This window comes from Aplidium turbinatum, chromosome 4 (genome assembly GCF_918807975.1).
Source record: "Aplidium turbinatum chromosome 4, kaAplTurb1.1, whole genome shotgun sequence".
Lineage (NCBI taxonomy): Eukaryota > Metazoa > Chordata > Ascidiacea > Aplousobranchia > Polyclinidae > Aplidium > Aplidium turbinatum.
The window spans coordinates 36,571,161-36,591,088 of record NC_137475.1 but is presented as its reverse complement, the minus strand read 5'-3'; the positions used below and the strand labels follow the sequence as shown (position 1 = coordinate 36,591,088).

The window sequence follows — 19,928 nt, the reverse complement described above, 5'->3', positions numbered from 1 at the left end:
GGGACGCAACTGGTACGACGAAACGGACGAACAAGTAGTGAAGGCTCAACCCTATTTTTTGAGAGCTATTTTCTCAAGCTGACTAGCGGACGGAGGGGAGCCGGGGAGGGAAGAGGAACACAACAGTTAACATGTTGTAGCCTACTTTGCTCTGAAAGTTTGAAAAATAGGCATTTATTGGAAGGTTGATCACATTTTCTATTTTTACATGAATATGTGTCTTTAACAAGAAACTGGTAAAATTACAAGAAGCAGAAATAAGCTAAAATTAATCAGAAAATTAATATGAAATAATGAGAACTAACACCAAACATAGCCTATGAAGAAGGAGGAAAAACTATGAAACGGGGGAATTTACAGTACAAAAAACAGGCTAATATGAAACATACAAGCACCACATTGACATCTAGTTGAGTAAATGCAAAAATATTGAACCTCCTTTATAAAGTTGCTTTAAAGCTGTCTTATTACCCAAAATGATGCTGATTGATTTCTAAATTTATTTTAAGACTATGCCTGAAAAAGACCTGCTACGAATGGCAAAGAATGTACGGGACTTCAACGCAACAGTATTCGTCATGTTTATTAGCGCAACGCATCTTCAGCCTCTTGTTAAACAATTGAGCAAATTAAACGTCAGCGATAAAGTGTGGATTGCATCTGAAGCTTGGGCAACATCAGACACCATCAGCAAAGAGGATGGTGAGTTTTCTTAATGATTAAATACGCCATTTTAACTGGCTTCAGCATCATGAACTGAATGTATAAACAGGAGTGTGGACAGGAGGGTCCAAAGGGTAGGCTTGCTGTTGGACCGCTGAGATAATTTCAGTCCCGAAATCTTTCTAGGAGAGACGAGAACGAAAATAAAACCGCATATTCTTTGGAGTCATATTGTTTTCTTAAAAGTGTCTTGTTAGAGGTAAAAAGATACCCATACTTAAATCCAAGCATCGGGGGATGAGAAGATAAGGTTCTCATTAAGCCATCGGCCAGTTCCTTTCTCTCGGCCGCCTTTTCTTCAGCAATTACGCCCACCCAATTTATTACTCCCTGGGTAGAGGTGAGCGGTGTTTGTCAACAAACAGCATAAGCCGGAGTCGAAACAGGATTGCGTGATTGGAAAGCGAGCGCCTTACCGCTGCGTCATCCCACCGACACTTGTTAGAGGAGCCCGGGTTTATCGTTGGCACCGGAACCAAATTATTCTCTCAACAACCCTTCTTATGAAACTGCCATACAAAACTACTAATAGGCCTACTACTTGTGATTCAGTATTAGATGGCGCTTCATGGCATATGGCTCACATAAAGTTTTATCTTCATTTCATTGCAATTCAAAGTTGAAAATACGCTCGTGATGCACCAAATTAAATGCATTTTTCTAAATTTTTCTGGGAGAGATCAGACCTCCCGCTATTTTTCTCATCTTTAGTAAACACATGGCCCCACATTTACAACTCATCACCTGTCACTACATGTTAGTTGTATGAAGTGTTAAAGCATTAGGCCTATATGGTTCTTGCGGAAATACATTTCTAAAAATGTAGCTTTCATGGCTCTTTTACCTAAAAATGGTTCCCGACCCCTGTGTTAGACTATACTTTGTGAGTAATGTTGCGTTTTTGAAAGGATATTTGCAAAAACAAAATTTTGATAATTTTGTTTGCCCCCCCAAAATGTTGTACTCTCTTACGGCTATGGTGATCGACCACCTTTCAATCTTGCATTTGCTCTCGCAACCGATTGCAACACGTATCTCGTCATTAATTCAGCAGAAAGCATTGCTTTTGGTTCTAGTTTTATTGAAGGCCACTTTGGTAATGATACATAGCCTACAACGAAAACCATTTTTCTGAAATTTGACAAAATTAATGCAAGTACGGTAGTCTATATTGAAGTTAATGGAGAAAACGTGCGTTAGCTTTGACAGAAAAAGATAATATTCAAAAACATTCCAAAGTGTCATTAATTAGGCTAATTGCAGTTGAGCTAAGTCACCAACATGTCGAAACACTTTTTTTTTTTTAAATTACGAAGACACATAAAATATTAAAATGAATTTGTTCTTTGAAAATAGTTCACTTATTTGATATGCCTTTTTGGTTGTATCCATGCTTATGCCTTGTGGTTGAAGTGAACCGAAAGGAAGCCAATCTTTGTATCTACTTTTAAGCTTGTCTTTGAGTGTTTCGCTATGATGTAGCCTTGGTCTTACCACAGATCGACACACTTTTTTGCAGCGGCATTGTAGATTGAAAGGCCTCACTTGCTGCACACCGTGGTAAGCTGAGGGCACACAACAAAATGTTCCGTTGTTATGGGCTTGGTGCCACAGATGGGCCGTGTAGTAGCTCTACTTTGCCATTGCAGATTTATTACGGCCAACACCGGTTCGGAATCGATTCAAGGTTTTTTACTTTGTTCAGGGGGCGTTAGCTCCTGTGGGGAGGAACTCTGATCGTGGGAACTTCAATTCCGTGTATCATGAGTCGTTTTCGAATTGTTGTTTCCATTGCTTAAGCCTTGTTTCTTTTTGTTGAAGTTAGTGGCTGAACGTGTGGCAGGAAGCTTTTTCTTGATTTCAAACGAGTCCGTGCAGCAGTTTGTTCATAGAGAGGGTGTCATCACATGTTTGCTATTGCTTTAGCCTTTCAGCTTGACTGTACTAACTACAGCGCCACAACCACACAGCACAACAACCATACAACACCATTTAGCGTAACCACAAGCTTTATATTTTTGTTTTTATATTGAATTTAGAAAAACTCATGCAAGGTACCCTGGGTATAGCAACAAGAGGCGGAGCTATGAATGGATTTCGTTCCTACCTTCAAGGCGTTTCACCCCAGTCGCAACTGGAAAATCCATTTGTTAGGGAATTCTGGGAACAAACTTTTATATGTTTCTGTCCCACCTGTCATGGCCATGAAAACAATCATACTATTAATGCAAGTAAGGATTGTGTTTCTTTCATTATCCATTTCATTGTTTTCACAGTACAGTAATCAAAGATTTAAAGCCCCTGAGCGATGAATCAGACCAGACCACTGATCACCATATTCGCTTTTGCTGCTGTGGACTGCTATTATTTAGTAATCGTTTATTTCAGACCTTGCGTTCCACATGAAGCAACGAGAACAATTCAACAAATCCATATGCAGTTTATAAAACATACACAAGCTGCAAGCACAAACACAAGTAGACACAACAGATGTTAACGTTCAGATTAACGTTGTACGGATACACTGAATAAGTTAAAAGTAGGCCTACAATGGTCCTTATTTTTTTCTATTTACAGTATATAGTTTCGGGAGAGAGTTTGCTTTTTTGTACCAAAGACAGGCAAGACACAAAAATACCACAGGGTTGAGCATTGCAACAGTATATTTTAGATATTTACAAATAGTTTAACAGTCAAACGTTTTCGGCTTAACTTAAGCCCTCATCATCATTTTTCTATTTACTTATTGAAATGTTTTACAACGCAAACCATTCGTGTTGTTATAGCTAAACTATGCGACGGATCAGAAAAGTTAAAAGATGACGAAACCGCGTTTTTAAACTGGAATGGAAAAGAGTTGGAAAAAAGTTACAATGTCTACATGGCTGTGTATGTGGTTGCACAGGCTTTAGATGACATCATCAAGTGCGTACCAGGCTTGGGAATCTTACAGGTGAGGAACTTTGTGACCTAATGTTTTGTATTAAGGTTACCATATGTTTATCAACAAATACGAGGCCGCGTTTTAATGAAGCTCATAAATACCTAGTCCTAACTTCTTACTTGTTGTTTTGCGTCATCTGTACTTTGTAAATGATGCACAAGAAAAACGAGAACAGCAAACATTGTTGACCAATTTGACACATTAAGTTGATTGGTACATTTAGTGAGGATGAAATTTTAAGAACAACAAAAGCACAAAAAAGATTAGCTGGTTTAGCCCATAAATATTTGCCATTTCCTTGACTTTTTTCAGAATGTAAAATCATGAAACTAATTTCAAGTAGAATAACAATCTTTATCTTTTGATCGTTGTGGCTTCATCACAAAAACTACGTTCTTCGTTATCGTTATATGAGTAATTATTGTGATGTAAAACTGTGCAATTATTAAGAGTTTGCTTAAGAATTTAATGGTGTGGGGAATTTTAACACGTTCTGTTTGGTCCATTCTTTATGTGCCTTCAATTTGTGATTTTATTTTAATTGATTAAAATGCAAAAAGGAGGACATTTGGCACTTTTGAACGTGCTCTGAGAAAAAAAAATTACTAAAAGGAGAACAACTCCTCCAAAAAGGGGACGTATGATCAGTGGCGTTGACAGGGGTTCCAGAAAAAACTTTTAGACCAGGGCCAGAGATAATTTTAGGTGCCCGTAACTTTTCCAAGGGGCCCGGATACTTAAAGGAATCACCGCGTATTCTTTGGGTATAGTGCGTTTTTCTTAGAAGTGTCTTGAACTGGGGCCCTAGGGTTTTATTGGTACCAGGCCCAAATTATTCTCTTAACGGCTCTGTGTATGGCAACCCTATTATACATCTGGCCTACCTACAAAGTGCTTAATTTTTTAATATTAAGAAGACCACAAGTTAGTTGTCGTTCCGATCCATTTTAATAATGTTTCATGTTTCGGAATAAAAGCAATATCTGTTATACTCGCCTGTCGAATGACAACCGAAACCTAAACTTCTGATTGCAAACTTAATATTGTGGATCCACCTTCGACTTGTTCCTGCTGAAATTAAACCTTTGATTAGGCCCACTACAGCTTCAATATTCTTAACATTGTCATCAGTCCACTCTTTCAAGACATCATTTTTAACTTTTCGACTAAATTAAAAATGATGTCTTGAGAGAGTGGACTGATGTTGAGAATATTGAAGAGTACTTTCGTGGTCACCGTCTCAGATAGGATGGACATCTTGAACGAATGAAAGAGAACAATTTGACAAAGCGAGTTTGGAATAAGGTTGTGATAGGAAAAATGAGAAAAGGAAGACCAAAGGGAACGTGGGATGACACCGTAAAAGATGACATGACGAAAAAAAAGTTGAAAGTTGAAGATGCCAACTACAGAGAGAGATGGAGGAGTCGCTGCAGACAACTGGTCGATCCTGATGTTTTGGGATAAAGACCAGACTTCTTTAAAGCAAAATGAATGATGATGATGATGTTTAATATTGATCTACGAAGGCATTTCACTTTCTTTGTTACGGCCGTTTTATTTTAAATTAATTTTGCTTTTGTACTGTCATTGGCAAAACAACATCACAACAACACCTTGTAATTGTAAAAGTAGAAGGCCTGCGGCAATATTACAAATCGAATGTTTTGAGCAATGCTCATGGAAATGACAAGTTGAAAACACAATCGAGTGGTGCGTTAGCCGACTACCAAGACATTTCAGTAACAGATGTTTACTTGGAAATTTTTCAATAGTAGTAATCTTTTATTGGTTGCGCTGTTTGGCTTTGCATCTGCCGCGTTAAACTGTTGGGCTAATTTGAGAAAAACTGTTTTTCGTTAGATCAAACGCAACTTTATTTACTTGCGTAATGCACAGCCGTTTTGGGATTCATTGTAGATCTACTGAACGGCTCTGTGGCCGTGGCTTTGTGCAAAAACAATGACAAAGCTCTTTTTAATGTACATTTACAAGAGCTTGGATGGGTTTTTGAAATTCTTTGTTGTATTGTAATGTCATAAAACTATGCAAATATTTAGAGTGGCTCATGTCCGCACATTGAAAGTCTGGAACCTTGGCAGCTTTTGGCATATGTGAAGCATGTTAACTTTACTCCACCGAACCAAGATGTTTCGGTAAGCACACGAAGTTTTGTCACTTGTCAATGTAGCCTACTGTACTGATACATAGTTTATTTTTAATAGCGAGTAAACATTCATAAATGTGCAATCCTTGGCTGAGATGAGCAAGAAAATAGATTCGAACCTTTTTCCTAACAAAAAATTGCCAGAAGTTTTTCTTTATAGTTTTCTGGCCACAAGCTAAACGTTTACAGGAAAGCTGTTATTTCTATTAATTATTATCTTCTATTAAAGTAAGCATTTACGCATTCATATAAGTTAGTAAAACAAGCTTTAATTGAAGTGTCTATAAAAAAGTGATCTTGTTATCTGTATCCTAATGTGTGAAGGGGAACTCCGCATCAGTAGGTTATTTACGTCACGTTTTGTTTTGTCACGATGCCCATAAATGAAATGACTCTGAGGTTTTTAGTCGGTTTAATCTTATTTTTTCCCGTTCCGACTTTCCAAAGATAAATGTATCCCTACTAGTTTTTTGTATCAAATATTGAGCATTTACTACTGTATGCAGTCTCTCTTTTTCCTGCTTGTCCATTCACCTATTGAAAGAAGAAACTTAATCCAGAGCAGATCTCACAATGTATACCCTCAATTACCACAGTTTACTGTAAAACCTTCGAGATAACTGATCTAATTTGTTTATTTTTTAAACTGCAGGCGGAAAAAGTAAGTTGGGAGAATATAATTAGCGTACAAGCATGCAATGCTCAAACATAAACGAAATCAATTGCTATTTGCTATGTTCTTACGAATTCTTTTGATTGCTCTGTATGGCCTACTCACAATCTTAGCTGAATATGCTTGCACAAAAGTAATTTGGTGTAAGGTGTAATCTGCAATGTGCATAGCAAAATTGTGATTCGGAACTAACATTGCGAATTTACAATCAATGTTAGCTGCCCTGACAGGATGAATCAATTGCATGATGTCAAGTAAATGTTGTTTTCTGAGAAGTCAACGGATACGTTTCTACTTCTCACAGTCATCTTGTTAAGTTGTTCAGGATAAACCATTCCAATTAATAGAACATAAAAATAATTTAAATTGGACGTTGTTACCATGCGAGTCGACTACTTCCCATTTTGCTACAATCAGAAGCTGTGGTGGAAAAGTCTGCTTTGGCTCTCTTGGGCTACTCGTGAAAAAATGTGTCCGTAGCTGCAGTTAATGCTGCATAGCATAAGAACAGCGGTTATAACGCATTGTGTATTTGATGTTGAACAGCAAAGGCCAACATCTTTTTATGACTTGCTGTAGGCCAGCGCTAAACGGTCTTCTTTGACCTTATGCAATGCATGCATGTGTAGAAAAACTCTCCAACCGAAGCAATTCACTACCAGCGTACTCTACTTATTATACCAATATTTCCACTTTCTGTTGCACTGTTGCTTTTTTGTTTGTTTGTTTTTTTACGTTTACGATGTGTTCACTGTTTATACCTTTTTAAAGTTACAGTATGGGATAACGTAATAAAATTGATAAAATTGACTTTTTTTAAGTAATTTTAGTGCAGAACATTTTAAGCATTTTAACGCGAAATCGATTAGACCAAAACAACTGAGTACGTCCTCATATCAATATTTTGCACACAGCATTAAGTCATGATGCAATTCTTAGTGTTCTCCTTTCAGTTTTATTTCGATGAAAATGGCGATCCACTGGCGTCCTACAAGCTGGTAAGCTGGACGCCTAAAAACAAATCCGCAGCAAATCCAGGGATCACCTTCAGGCATGTTGGAAACTACTCAACCATGACAACACCAAGTTGGTCCATAGATGACGATAACATCTATTGGAAGCTAGGTATAAAAGAAGTAAGTGTGCTTACTGTGCGCCAAAAATGATTTATAGAGAAAAACGTTGCTTTTAGAATTTTAATTTTTGTGGTTTATAGGCTACAGTAGAATTCTACTGTAATGTCATTAGCTGTAGCGACGTTTTGCTATAGTGGCACTTTTTTGAAGATCCTTTTAGGTATCACAATATAGGCGAAGTCTACGGTATTACTTACATCCTGAATTTATTGTGTTATAAGGACGTTTAGTTTTTGACAATATTACCAACCTGTTTTAACGACCTAGCCTACGTGACGTAGGCTAACTGTGTGATAATTTTGTTAAAGTAATTTCATTCCAAGTACAAACACTAAACGCAATAATTAATTCTAAAGCAGCTCCAACTTTTAGTTAGTTGCCTACGTTCCGCAAATGTACGCCTACGTCACATTAATTACATGTTTGAGGCAAATCATTACCAACAACGCTAACTGATTATTCCCGCACATGGCCCTTAATAACCATCAGCATAGTAGTCGAACGCACACGTTCTTAACACCAGAAAGAACTTTTCGTAGTTTAGTTGCTAAATGTTAACCTCGTTTTACGGTTCGTTTAATTAGCGGTACTTAACATTTTTGTTGCATATGTTAGTCTTTTTTGCTTTTCAAGCATGTTATGAGAAGTAACTTCTACTCCAAATGGCATGATACACTAAGCAACAGTTAACTATACAATGGAATGAACAAATTATTTTCTCACTTTATATTTTTGCAGATGTTACAAAAGGTTAACTCCCCAAAACAAAAGCATTTAGGCTACCGTCAAACCGAGAGTTAATTAACTCTAGGTTACGAAATGCTGTATTTCATGCAATCAGATCTCGTGATAATCCGACAGCTAGTTTCACCGCATTTGTCGCTTTAGCAAAGTTGTTCTAACTAGGGATTGAGAAGTATAAGGTCAAATGCATGGGGAAAAATCCCTCTTCAGATCTTTTGTGTGGTAGGCCAACAACGGAATCCCGATTTCTGCAGTTTCAACTACTGAGGTCCGCCGTACATCACTCTTGTAGCCTGAAGCTTTTAAACTTGTTTTTAATATTATGACTAGCAAAAGATTTATGTGTCATTTTTCCACAGTAAAACAAATGGAGCCAGAGAAATAAAGTAAACAAAATGTTTGCTGTACCAAAAATTTTCATCACTGCTTCTTTTTTCTGCAGGTTCCAACATCTGTATGTAATCCTCCATGTCCAGCAGGGACTTATCAGTCTCGCCTTTCCAGTGACTGTTGCTATGAATGCAGAAAATGTTCTATTAACGAATATTCGACTGAAAATGACAGTCAAGTTTGCTCCAAATGCAGTAAACACATGCGAGCCAATGCCAACAGAACAGGTTTGTAACAACTCATACTATTTTCATTGCTTATTCTCATCGATTTTGTGAAATCGAAATTCTTCCTTTTTTTTACATATTTTAGTTAACGTTCGTGTTTTGGCTTGCTGGTTTGCAATAATTGTTCAATAACTGCTCATGCGAGAGTTGCGTGTTCAATGCACATTTTTTTGCTCATGTAGCTCACAACGTTCAGCCTTTCACATACACAGCGACGTGTTTGGTTTCACAGTCAGTCCTCAAGACAGCAAAATCCATCATTCTGCATTGACTTTAACATGGCATTGACATTAACACGTTGAAACAATGTAAAAATTACGGATTTTGCCGTCTGGGTTGCGGCTAAAAAATGCAAATTCACCTATCCCGGCTGACTAAATTCGTCCTTTTTAAGTACAATCAACGTGTACAGACGTAGGATCAACGAAAATGAAACACATGTTTTGGTTGAGTTTGCAGTAGGCCTATGTCATGCGTTTAACGGAATGCACAGGAAATACTTGACTTGCACTTAGTCCTGTTACGAATATACAGTAGGCTACAATGCAAAACGATCGTAGTTGACATTGCAGACAATTTTCAATTCTTGTTTACTTTGCAAGCAACGACATTTATTACTGATATGAGCAGATAAGTGCACTTTATCGGTACAGGAGTAATATTTCTGACATTTAACGTAGAGCATGTTTTGACGTGAAGACATTACACTTTTAACTTATAATAACTTCATACCTCCTGTTGCCTTATTTTTAGAATAGTAACTTGTCTATTGGTGTCATTTGAGCAATTAAAATGTACGTTTTGTCAGGGTTTCTCCACTATTCCATTCTTGTCTACAGTATTTGTTTCCAACTCGTTATTCAACCACAAATGATCTCACCAGTCAACTGGTAATATTAGATTAAAATGAGGACATTTGCAATGCAGTTGATTTTTCCTGCTTCAGCAAATTTACCCTTTTGGTAGATCAAATTTACGTCCAAACGATAAAATCAATCCCGTTTACGAAACCACTCGTTGAGATCAAACGATTGTTAAAGAATTGACAAATCTGAATTGAAGAGACCAAGGCATCCTTTATGAGTTTTCTCAGATTTTGTTTGTAAACCTGTAAATTGATTTAAAATCTGAAACTTTGAGAATAAATTGAAAATTTATTGGAGGTTTTCACATCTTCAAAGCACACAGATGTTCTAAACGTTTTGGGATTAGCAAAATATTCATAGAGATTTGTTAGGTTGAGCAAGTTGTACAAAATGAATAGTTTTTGACTAAACTACATAAAAACTTGCCTATGGTGAGCTGAAGGGACCTTCAAAAAGGGTCACCATGGTGAAATGTCACTCCAGTAGAAAATATTATAGCCGAATTTTTCCTGTAGTTTAAATACGAGACTTCGCAATAGATGCCAGAACAATAGCGAAATGTCACCTTAGCCGAATCCTACTGTACAATTAACTTTCTTTTCAGGTTGTGTTGACAAACTAAGGGAGTACGTACGATGGAGCGACTGGTTCGGAATTACTTTTTGTTGCTTTGTGACAGTTGGTGTGCTCATTACAGCTTTTGTATTTTGTAAGTACTTTTTCTTCATTTACTATTTGTTTTCACCGCCTTAAGGAATTAAAGTCATTTCTTCTACGACTTAACACGATTTATCATGTTAGGCTTGTATTTATTGCCTTTCTATCACCGAGACGTTGCTCCACTTCTCCAGCATTTCTTGTGTAACCCATTATACCTACACGCAAGATAACGGTCACGTAATAGCTTCATTCGTCGATTTGTTGCTGTTGTGTTTCCGCTGCTTTAATTTTAATTCCATTTTAAATCCTTTGTTATTTAACAGAAGTTTCTTTATTAAAGGGATGTTATTGTTAATGTAATTTCTATAAAGTTTTAAGGAGAGCTCATGTCATTTTAGGTGTGTTCTACAAAAAGAAGAACACTCCTCTTGTCAAAGCAACTAATGTAGAATTGAGTTTTCTTTTGCTTTTCTCTATATCCTGTTGTTTTCTGACTCCTCTGTTCTACATGGTGGAACCCCAGGACTGGAGTTGCCGAGCTCGCATGGTATGAAGTATTAATAAATTCTTGATTTGTTTGACATTAATCGCTTGCGTGTTACCTTTAATAACGCATTTAAAATTATTCACAATTTGCCCAAACATTTTAGGTATACATCACGTCTTGTATAACATTATAACATTTGATGCATTACTACGGAGATATGTTTTTTCTTTTGTTGGAAGATGAGAGTCGTCGTCAAACTCTATTGTTGCCTCCCTGATGAGGTCTGACTACTATCATAAATCGAACTAACTGTCTTCATTACAGTAAGACGATGCATGCTGTTACTTAGCCTTGATGGCTGCTATGGCACAAAGATATCAACAGTCATCGTTTGCTAACGTTTAATGTTGCTGGTTGGTTGTTTGAACAAAATGAGTTAGTTAGTTCATTTCAAATACTTTTGTGCCGCTGTTGTTTGTATACAATTGTATGCCTTTAATTTTTCTATATTTCTTTTTTGTGTGATTCGAATATGGATATTTTTGTCAGATGCAGAAAAAAAAATATATATATATAATATGCCATTGCATCTGTTCTAGAGATGGGCTGTTCTTCACAAAACGGTTTATTTTTATCAATGCAGGTTTTGGAGCAACATGTGAAGCTTGTTTTTTTCGTCACGATTTATTGATGTTGACTGTTTCATTTTCTTGTATGAGCTATTTTAAAAGTGTTCTAACTTAAAGTTTTCTGCACGCAATATAGTTATGAGAATAGATTAAAACCAAAAGCTGTCTTAATCTGTTGATGAACGATTTGTAGCCATTTTATCGCCTCACACTCTACCTGTATAAGCCGTTGAATACCGGTTTATATACATTGTACTGACATCAATTACCGTTTGCGTTCTCATATTTTCGACTTAAATTGTAGTTTTGCAATGGTAATGTATAACAGCGGTTTTGTAACACACGATTGATAATTTGATTTCTGAGTTTTCAATATTTGGTTTGAGTATGATTTGAGTTTTCAAAGGAGTTTTTGCTTACACTTGCTTTAATTTTTTCAGGTGTCTTTTAGTCTGAGTTTCACTTTTTCTGTTGCCGCCGTTCTTGTTAAAACCTTAAGAGTCTTGACGGTTTTTGAAGCGCGTGTTCCATTCAGACATAACATGGTAAGTTGAACACCCCCTGGCAACTAAGTGTGTTTTTACCTCTATACATCGCAGTTATGCGTCTCTGCCGATGTTTCACATAGCAGATACTTTCACGCCCCTGACAGTAAATCAATCGTTTTTTACATTGATTCAACGCCTGCAGATGTTTTATCAATGTAAAAAAACGGTTAATTTACTATCTGGGGCAACTGCACAGAGATGCAGGCGAAAATTATTGTCCTTACTGTAGCACTGGCACTGCTGTGCTTGTACAATATTGCGCTGATACTGGAAACATGACGTCTTATCGCTATTAAGTATACCAGCCGTGGCGTGGAGTGTGTTTTCTTTGAGGAAGCGATGCGCTGTCGTACTGTTTATTTATAAAGCTTAACAATTTTGCGTTGAAACCATGAGGCTTTGTTGGAGAGTTTAAGTAGTTTCAGGCAAACTTTAGCCCTTCTGACTTAGACGAATTACGTTGTTACTCTGCATTCATCGAATACTGGCATCTGCACAATAATAACATCTTCAGCATGTTCAAATGACAAAGCTATTACTTTACTTTGAGCCAAAAGTAATGTTACGCAATCTATACTCAATGAATAAGATTTTTGTTTTATTTCCGAGGCAATATACACTGTTTATACATCTTTTAACATTACTCTTTTTCCACATTAACTTCATGTACGATTATTTCAGAAAAGCAGATGGCTTGGAGAGCACCTTCAAATACTAGTAGTCTTTTTAGTCACTTTGGTACAAGGACTTCTCTGCATTGCGTGGTTACTGGTCGACCCACCCCTTGTGATCGTTGTTCCAAGCTTGGTAAGTTAAAAGCAAAAGTTGAAACACTGGTGCAACTTCAAGTTTGTGGTAACAACTAGAACATCACACAACTAAGGCGAAAGAGCCAGGCAGCTTGAGTCCTGTCTTTGTCATGAGTTACCAAGGGAGGGTGAGGGGACTTGTGTACCTGGGACTGGTATACAAGTCTCCCCCACTCCCCTTGGTAACTCATGACAAATACAGGAATCAATGGACATGGCTCTTTCGCCGTTTTCAAGTTTGTAGGTAGCCTACTTAGCAGAGGTGCACGGATCCAATATTTCAGGATCCTGATTCGATTCTGTTTTTGCTTTTTGAAATCCGGATCCAATCCGGATCAGGCAATTTGTAGATAGGCTATGTCAGATCCGAAGTAATTTTATGTCTAAAATTTTGTTATGAAGGTATTGCAACGTACGACAGATTACAATTTTTGTACAAGTGGTTTACTAAATGAATTCATGAAAGTCAGTAGCCTATAACTTTAACTTAGTAGGTGTATGGTGCTTAGCCAATACTACCGTGCATCATGCATTACTGGCTATCACCTCTTACAGCATTTTTGGTCCCTGCATAACAAGCATCTTGACCTGTAATGTGTTATCTTTCTTCACTCACATGCATAATTGCACATGACACACTCACTATGGTTGCTGAAATATCCATTCAGTGCATAACAAAGCAATAACTAAAACATGGAGGCTGTAGTATCCTTAGTAATGAAATAAAACTTAATGTAGGCCTAGTAGTCTACCTTGTAACCCATGCATTTGTATCTCTCTAACACTAAACATTTTCAACATAATATACTGCAGTAAACATGCACCAAGCAAGACTAAATTAAATAAACAAACAGCCTCGTTCAATTTTTTAGCAAAACTGATGATTAGAATTTGGAAAAATTACGATCTTACAACATCAACTTTGATCAGAATAAATTTCAGTGTTGCCACAAACGTAATGGTTCCAAACTTTCTCCAGGTTTAGAAGTGTTGCCAGGATCTCATTAAAATTTTGTATCTTTGGACATAAAATTTAAAAAAAATCATGAAAACGTAGGATCCTGTTTGTATTTAAAAGACAAGATCCAGATCCGGTAAAGCACAGCAAGATCTGAGTCCGGTTCCTGTACACTTCTGGTACTTAGGTTGGCTTCAAACGTTTGCCCTTGCATTATTTCAAAAGCATGCGATAACATCTCATGCTGCGTTCTGTGATAAAAACTACATTATTGATGATTTATCTAATTCAATGATTTTCAACTTGTGTCCCAGTGAATTTTTAGGCGTCTCTGATCTAGCATCATACTTTTAAAATACGACACAACTTACGAAGAAAAACTCTCAAGCAAGTTTTTTTTTTTTACTTCTACAGTACTTACTTGAAAAATTGCAATCCCATGGTGTGGTTGACATTAATTTAACGCGTTTCAGCGATTTAATTATTGACTTTCATTAAGAAAGGTGATACCTATGTCATGCAAAGCTATTTGCATAGTTTCAACGTGAACTGGTTTCAGGGTTCACAGTTTTCAACCAAAAGATTAAAACGGCTGGCATCAGCAAAAATGATGTTTTCTAGCCGTTCATTTGTTTATGTGCACTTTCAACAAAAGTGTTTAGCGTGATTCCAGAAACTGTCAGCATGCAGCATTGACTGTTTATCTAAAAATAAAATGCAAAATTGAAAACGAACACCACGCTAATGGAATGAGGTGTGACGCCTGTTTTAAAAAGCATTTTTTTTATAGATCAGCAACGATTCGTTGTCGATTCAATGCAGCAGCGGCGGTATTGGCTGGATGGCTTCTGTGTACGCTTACTTAGCTCTACTTGCAATTACTGCTTTTGTATTCGCCTTCCGGGCTCGAAAGTTACCAGAAAATTTCAACGAAGCAAAGTTTATCACATTTGCAATGCTCGTTTTCTTCATAGTGTGGTTATCGTTCATTCCAGCCTACATAAGCACAACAGGTACCTGACCTATTTTAAAGTATAGACAGCTTTTGAGATATTTTAGAAAATTTACACCATTACGTGAATGTCAAACATTTTGCTGACATTTCCCGGCATTGCTGATAACGTATTACAGTTACGCTATAAATTCAGGCGGATTTACATGCATTATTTATCAACTAAAGATAGTTCAAATCAACATCAATCAGTTACAGAACTAAACTGAAGTGTTTTATTTTTATTGTAATATCGAATAACATTAAGCCATATCAGTTTATTAATAAATTGGTCTGCCATTTTTAATTTTTACCTTAACATTCTTTGCATTGTCATTTCTTCAAAGTTAGAAAAGGACAACGCTTGTATTGTCAAAAATACTGTATTTATTATAAGTGCACAAGTAGGAATAGGCTACCTACCTCGCCATAGAGTGTAAAGTTGTTCAAAACAAAAATTGAATTTTTGCGAAAATTATGCAATTTGGCATATCTGTGACAAGTTTAAACTCTTTTTATTGCTCAATTTATTGAAGTTGTATTTAAGCTCTGTGTACATTCAAATGCATGTTTATTATAAAACTCTCATTTTAACACGCGAGAGGACGGTATGGAATATTTCTATCTGAAGCACTGGGCCTCGATGGAAAGCAGCACACTTTTGCAGTAATCATTGTATTTGGTAGTTGTTATTTATGTAGAAGAAACATTTTGCCAACCGCAATATTGCCTGAATAATTTTATTTACATGTTTTGGATGGGGTGACTTAATACCTGATATATTTTGGTTTCATCTTTTATACATAGCTTCTCTTTTCAGCAATTGAGTGAAAAGTTGTTTTTACGCAGATTATTGTAAAAAACAATGCAATATGTCATATCTGTGACATGTTTAAACTCTTTCAGGCTCCATGACAACGGTGGTGAACTGCATTGCGATTCTAGCTTCAACTTTTGGCATCATCGGCTGTTTATTTTTTCCAAAACTTTATATTATTTTTGTTACACCAAGTCGTAATACCGTAGAGGTAAGATTGATGTGATGTTGGTTGTAAAGCGAAGCTGTAATAACTTTTCCTCAGGGATTACCTGAAATACAGGATGTAGAACTAGTAGACTGCCTGTTCACAGCGGAGTGGGTTTAATAAAAGTGTTGCCAGATGTTCATCTAAAGGCTATTCATAATTTGCTCTGCAGAAGACTCATGCTTGCTTGTTGATTTTAAATCTATTATGATAACCCCATTTTACATCTAAATGACAATTTGAAAGCAAGTTTTGCATACAACAAATAACATACAGGCTACTGTTGGTGTGACAATTCTTGGTTTTTCCTTGTTAGTTACGTTTTGATCTGTATACAGGGGCGCCGGAAGCGGGAGGGCAGGGGGGGCGAATGCCCCCCCTGCCCTCAAATTTTCTGCAGATGGAGGGGCAGGGGGGGCAATGGTGCCCTTTTAAAGTCATGTAAGCTACTGCACATTTTGCAATAGGCTATAACAATTTCTGCTATTCGCTTTTAGCCTAATTATAATCTTTCATTTTTGCCTCAAAATAATACTTACGGCATAAAATTTTGCAACACAGGACAGGCCTTAAAACTCGTTTTTTTTTCGGCAGCCATCGTGGCCTACCGGGAGCTCCTTCTCGGCAGCCAAATCTGCGTGCTTGGAGGCCAAAATACAGAATAAAAATAACGATAGCACAAGTAAATAGAATTAAACTTGCAACAATGCTAAAATGATGACTTAGCGTTGTTGAAGTCTGAGCCTGGGCGACGTCCTACAATAGAATCGCTGCACCACGCAATAACTGCTTTATCGGGATTGTAATCCAGTACTATTCAAACGACACTCGCACGAGTGTCTCCAATGTGGCTGATTTTATAAAAGTTCGCTACTCCCCTAGAATTCTTTTTAGCAACGAAAATCAACGTTCGACATGTGTTGACGATGACGGCAAGGTAATAAAATAAGTATTTCAATGATTAAAACATTACTTGTAGGCTTTAACTGCCCTTTATCAGAACTGACGATGCACTAGCAAGTGCGAAATTATTTTTCTGTTACATCTACTGACATCTGATCCTGTTGCCTTAGCAATTGAGGTTTTAGCTATTTCAATGATGTACATTACTAAAAAACATTACTAAAAGAAGCATAATTTTTGCAAAATATGATCAAAAAATGTTTTCCCCATTGATGTCAACTAACTTTGTTCTCCTTTTTAACAACGGTTCAATGTCCGACAACATCGAATCGACATAAAAACGACAATATTGCCAGCCGATGTAAATTAGCAATTCGGATTAAGACTTTGTTAAAATAAACGTCGGGAATTACAAACAAGACTTACAGCGCTGGCGATCGCAGATGGATATTCCATCAATAACAAATATTCCCCACACAATGCAACAGTGGCGATTATGACGCGCTGACCTAACTTTGCGTCACTCTTTGATACTGCATGTTTTCGACAGTTAATCCACGATCATTGTATTGCGAAATTAAATAATTGGCTAGGAGAGACCGGCGGCCAAACTTGGCCGATTGAGGAGGTAGCACCGGCGGTTCATTCAAGCACTACTTAGCGGCCATGGCCGCAGGCTGCTTTAAGGCTTGACAGTAGGTTACATCATTATAAAATAGCATGATGCCATTCTTTGTATACCGGACACTTGTAGGCTATCATTACTCAATACATAGTGAGCTGATAGATTAGCATTATCGCTATGTCTTATCTTAAAACTTGAAAAAAAATTGGCCTTTTAGTGAACAAAAGTGCCCTTTTTTCGTAATCTTGCCCCCCCAGTCAAAAATCGTTCCGGCGCCCCTGTCTGTATACGTACAAAATAGGTTGCTACTTGGTCGAAACTGGCAAATATAAGAGCTGTTAGAAGTTGCATATTTATGAATCACAAATATCTTTTGTGTGAATGGTATCCGGCTGAGAAAACGCATCCTTTTTGCAATGGTTTTGAACAGACATGGAGTTAAAGTAAAAAGGATAGGTGTTATTGTCACGCGGTATTTGAGCCAAAGTTAAAGTAATGCAAAGAAATTTATTTTCACACGAGTCAGTTCAATCATATATAGCTAAAAATCGATTTCGATCAGCTAGAAGCTATAGATCATCTTCAGTTAAGTTTATTCAAGTAGAGTCTGCCAGAAGATACTTCGTTTTCTTGAAAGTTAAAGTAAAGTGCAAATTGTAACATGTGGACGCCACAATGCATGGGAGGTGAATCATGGATGCAGCGATCAGTAAGAAATGTCTTGTTCTTTCAGGAGTTACGAAGTAAAACCGTGTGTCACACATTTCGAAACGCACGGTGGCGTGCAAGTACAAAAACTTCTACAGACCCTGAACAAACTTCACTTGGGAGTAAGTGCATTATGTTGCAATTTTTAACTAGAATTTTTATCGTCAAACTGAGAAGGAGTTTTTTAAGTTTAATATTCTTGGTAGTTTCGCATATCTGTGTAGGCTTTGAACCATATACACAAACCTGGCCAGACAGATTGATGCCGTAAAGTTTCATTTTGTTGTTAAAATGTTACAAACTGCAATTTATTCCAATAAATAAAAAGTGATCCCTTACTCAGCCTCTGGGAATGAGAAGATTAGGTTCTCATTACACTATGCCTTCGGCACTAACAAGGGTAGGGACAGTAGGGTGGTCAATTTGTTTGTCTCCGCCGCTTTCCCTTCAACAATTACGCCCACCCAATTTATTATTCCCTGGTAAGAGGTGAGCGGTGTTTATCTGAAAGAGCAGCAGAAATTACTCAAGATTTAGTTTCCAACCTCGAACATAATAGAATCTACGAGCTGTTTTTTTTTTGTATGAAGGTTTGGCCTACTAGTGATGTTTCATCCTAACTTTGGAAGTTAAGCCAGCGGCGGATCCAAGAGCGGGAAGGGGCAATCTTCCCCCCAGAGAAAAGTAACGTCATTGAAAATTTATTTGCAAAGTCAGATTAATGTAGAGTACACCTTTACATCATTGTGATTTATTGAAACCTTCCCCCCCCCCCCTTAGGAGGCTTACTGGATCCGTCTCTGAGTTGAACAACGTCTTTTTGTTTTTGCAGCGCTGACTGAACGGAGAGAGAACCTTCGCAGGAAATACCTAGAAAGATATAATAGTCTATCGCCGGTACGTCGCTGAAGCTTGCAAGTTTAAACTTTATTTGGTCTCGTGATAGTCATCAATTAAAGCATGTCGTTCCACATCGTATTGCTTGCAAAAGATTTGTTGCAAAAATCCTGCAAAATGCTTGTTTTCACAGAACCACGCCTTTGCTGCATTGATATTGTATTTGAACGTTGTTGTGTATGTAGAAGAAGCATTTTGTAAAACCACAAAATTGCCTAAATAATTTATTTACATATTCTGGGTGAGGTAACTCAATACCCGCTATATGTCAAAAAAAGAAACTATTTTAAAAGCAAAGTTTATGTGAAGCTGTTTGCTATCTTATTTTAAGCTTCTAATTTTTGGTTTTATCCTTTATGTATATAGCGTCTGTTTTCAGCACAGCTTTTAGCCTAACCTTTTCTCTGGCACTTTGCTTGAACAATTTGTCGCTTTTGGTAATAAACAGATGCTCTCTGCTTTTTTGCAGAAATTTTCGACATATTTACCAAGTAAAACTGATCCAAGACCAGTATACTGAGCTTTGAGGATAATAAGATTTTTACAGTACGAGCAGCACACATCGGGGCAGAGTGGTGTGTGATGGCCAGTTTCCTTTTCTTAGCCTTCTCATTTTATTTAACATTATACCTCTTTTCCTCCTAATTTTTCCTTCCTTTATTCTTTTTATGGCACATGGCAGCAAAGGTCATTTATTAATGAAATCGATATTTTTTTCTTTTAGACTGAAAACAGCTTGTTTGATCTTAGCCCTAAAAAGACGTTTTCCTCACACAAAGGTAAGTATTTGATATTTGTTTCAAAAACTGCAAGCATTT

The 19,928-nt window shown here is 37.1% G+C and overlaps 1 protein-coding gene across 1 annotated transcript in view; it reads left to right on the top strand.

Moving 5' to 3' along the window:
* LOC145768678 (extracellular calcium-sensing receptor-like) overlaps window positions 1–19,928 on the top strand; it is a 29,475-nt gene that overhangs the window by 6,113 nt on the left and 3,434 nt on the right. The window contains exons 6-20 of the mRNA XM_082580240.1: window positions 510–702; window positions 2,763–2,954; window positions 3,510–3,676; window positions 5,728–5,823; window positions 7,461–7,643; window positions 8,830–9,004; window positions 10,475–10,579; window positions 10,929–11,077; window positions 12,087–12,191; window positions 12,876–13,001; window positions 14,752–14,974; window positions 15,859–15,980; window positions 18,239–18,335; window positions 19,046–19,110; window positions 19,835–19,889. Coding sequence (XP_082436366.1) covers window positions 510–702; window positions 2,763–2,954; window positions 3,510–3,676; window positions 5,728–5,823; window positions 7,461–7,643; window positions 8,830–9,004; window positions 10,475–10,579; window positions 10,929–11,077; window positions 12,087–12,191; window positions 12,876–13,001; window positions 14,752–14,974; window positions 15,859–15,980; window positions 18,239–18,335; window positions 19,046–19,110; window positions 19,835–19,889 — 2,053 coding nt within the window. The remainder of the gene's footprint in view (window positions 1–509; window positions 703–2,762; window positions 2,955–3,509; window positions 3,677–5,727; window positions 5,824–7,460; window positions 7,644–8,829; window positions 9,005–10,474; window positions 10,580–10,928; window positions 11,078–12,086; window positions 12,192–12,875; window positions 13,002–14,751; window positions 14,975–15,858; window positions 15,981–18,238; window positions 18,336–19,045; window positions 19,111–19,834; window positions 19,890–19,928) is intronic.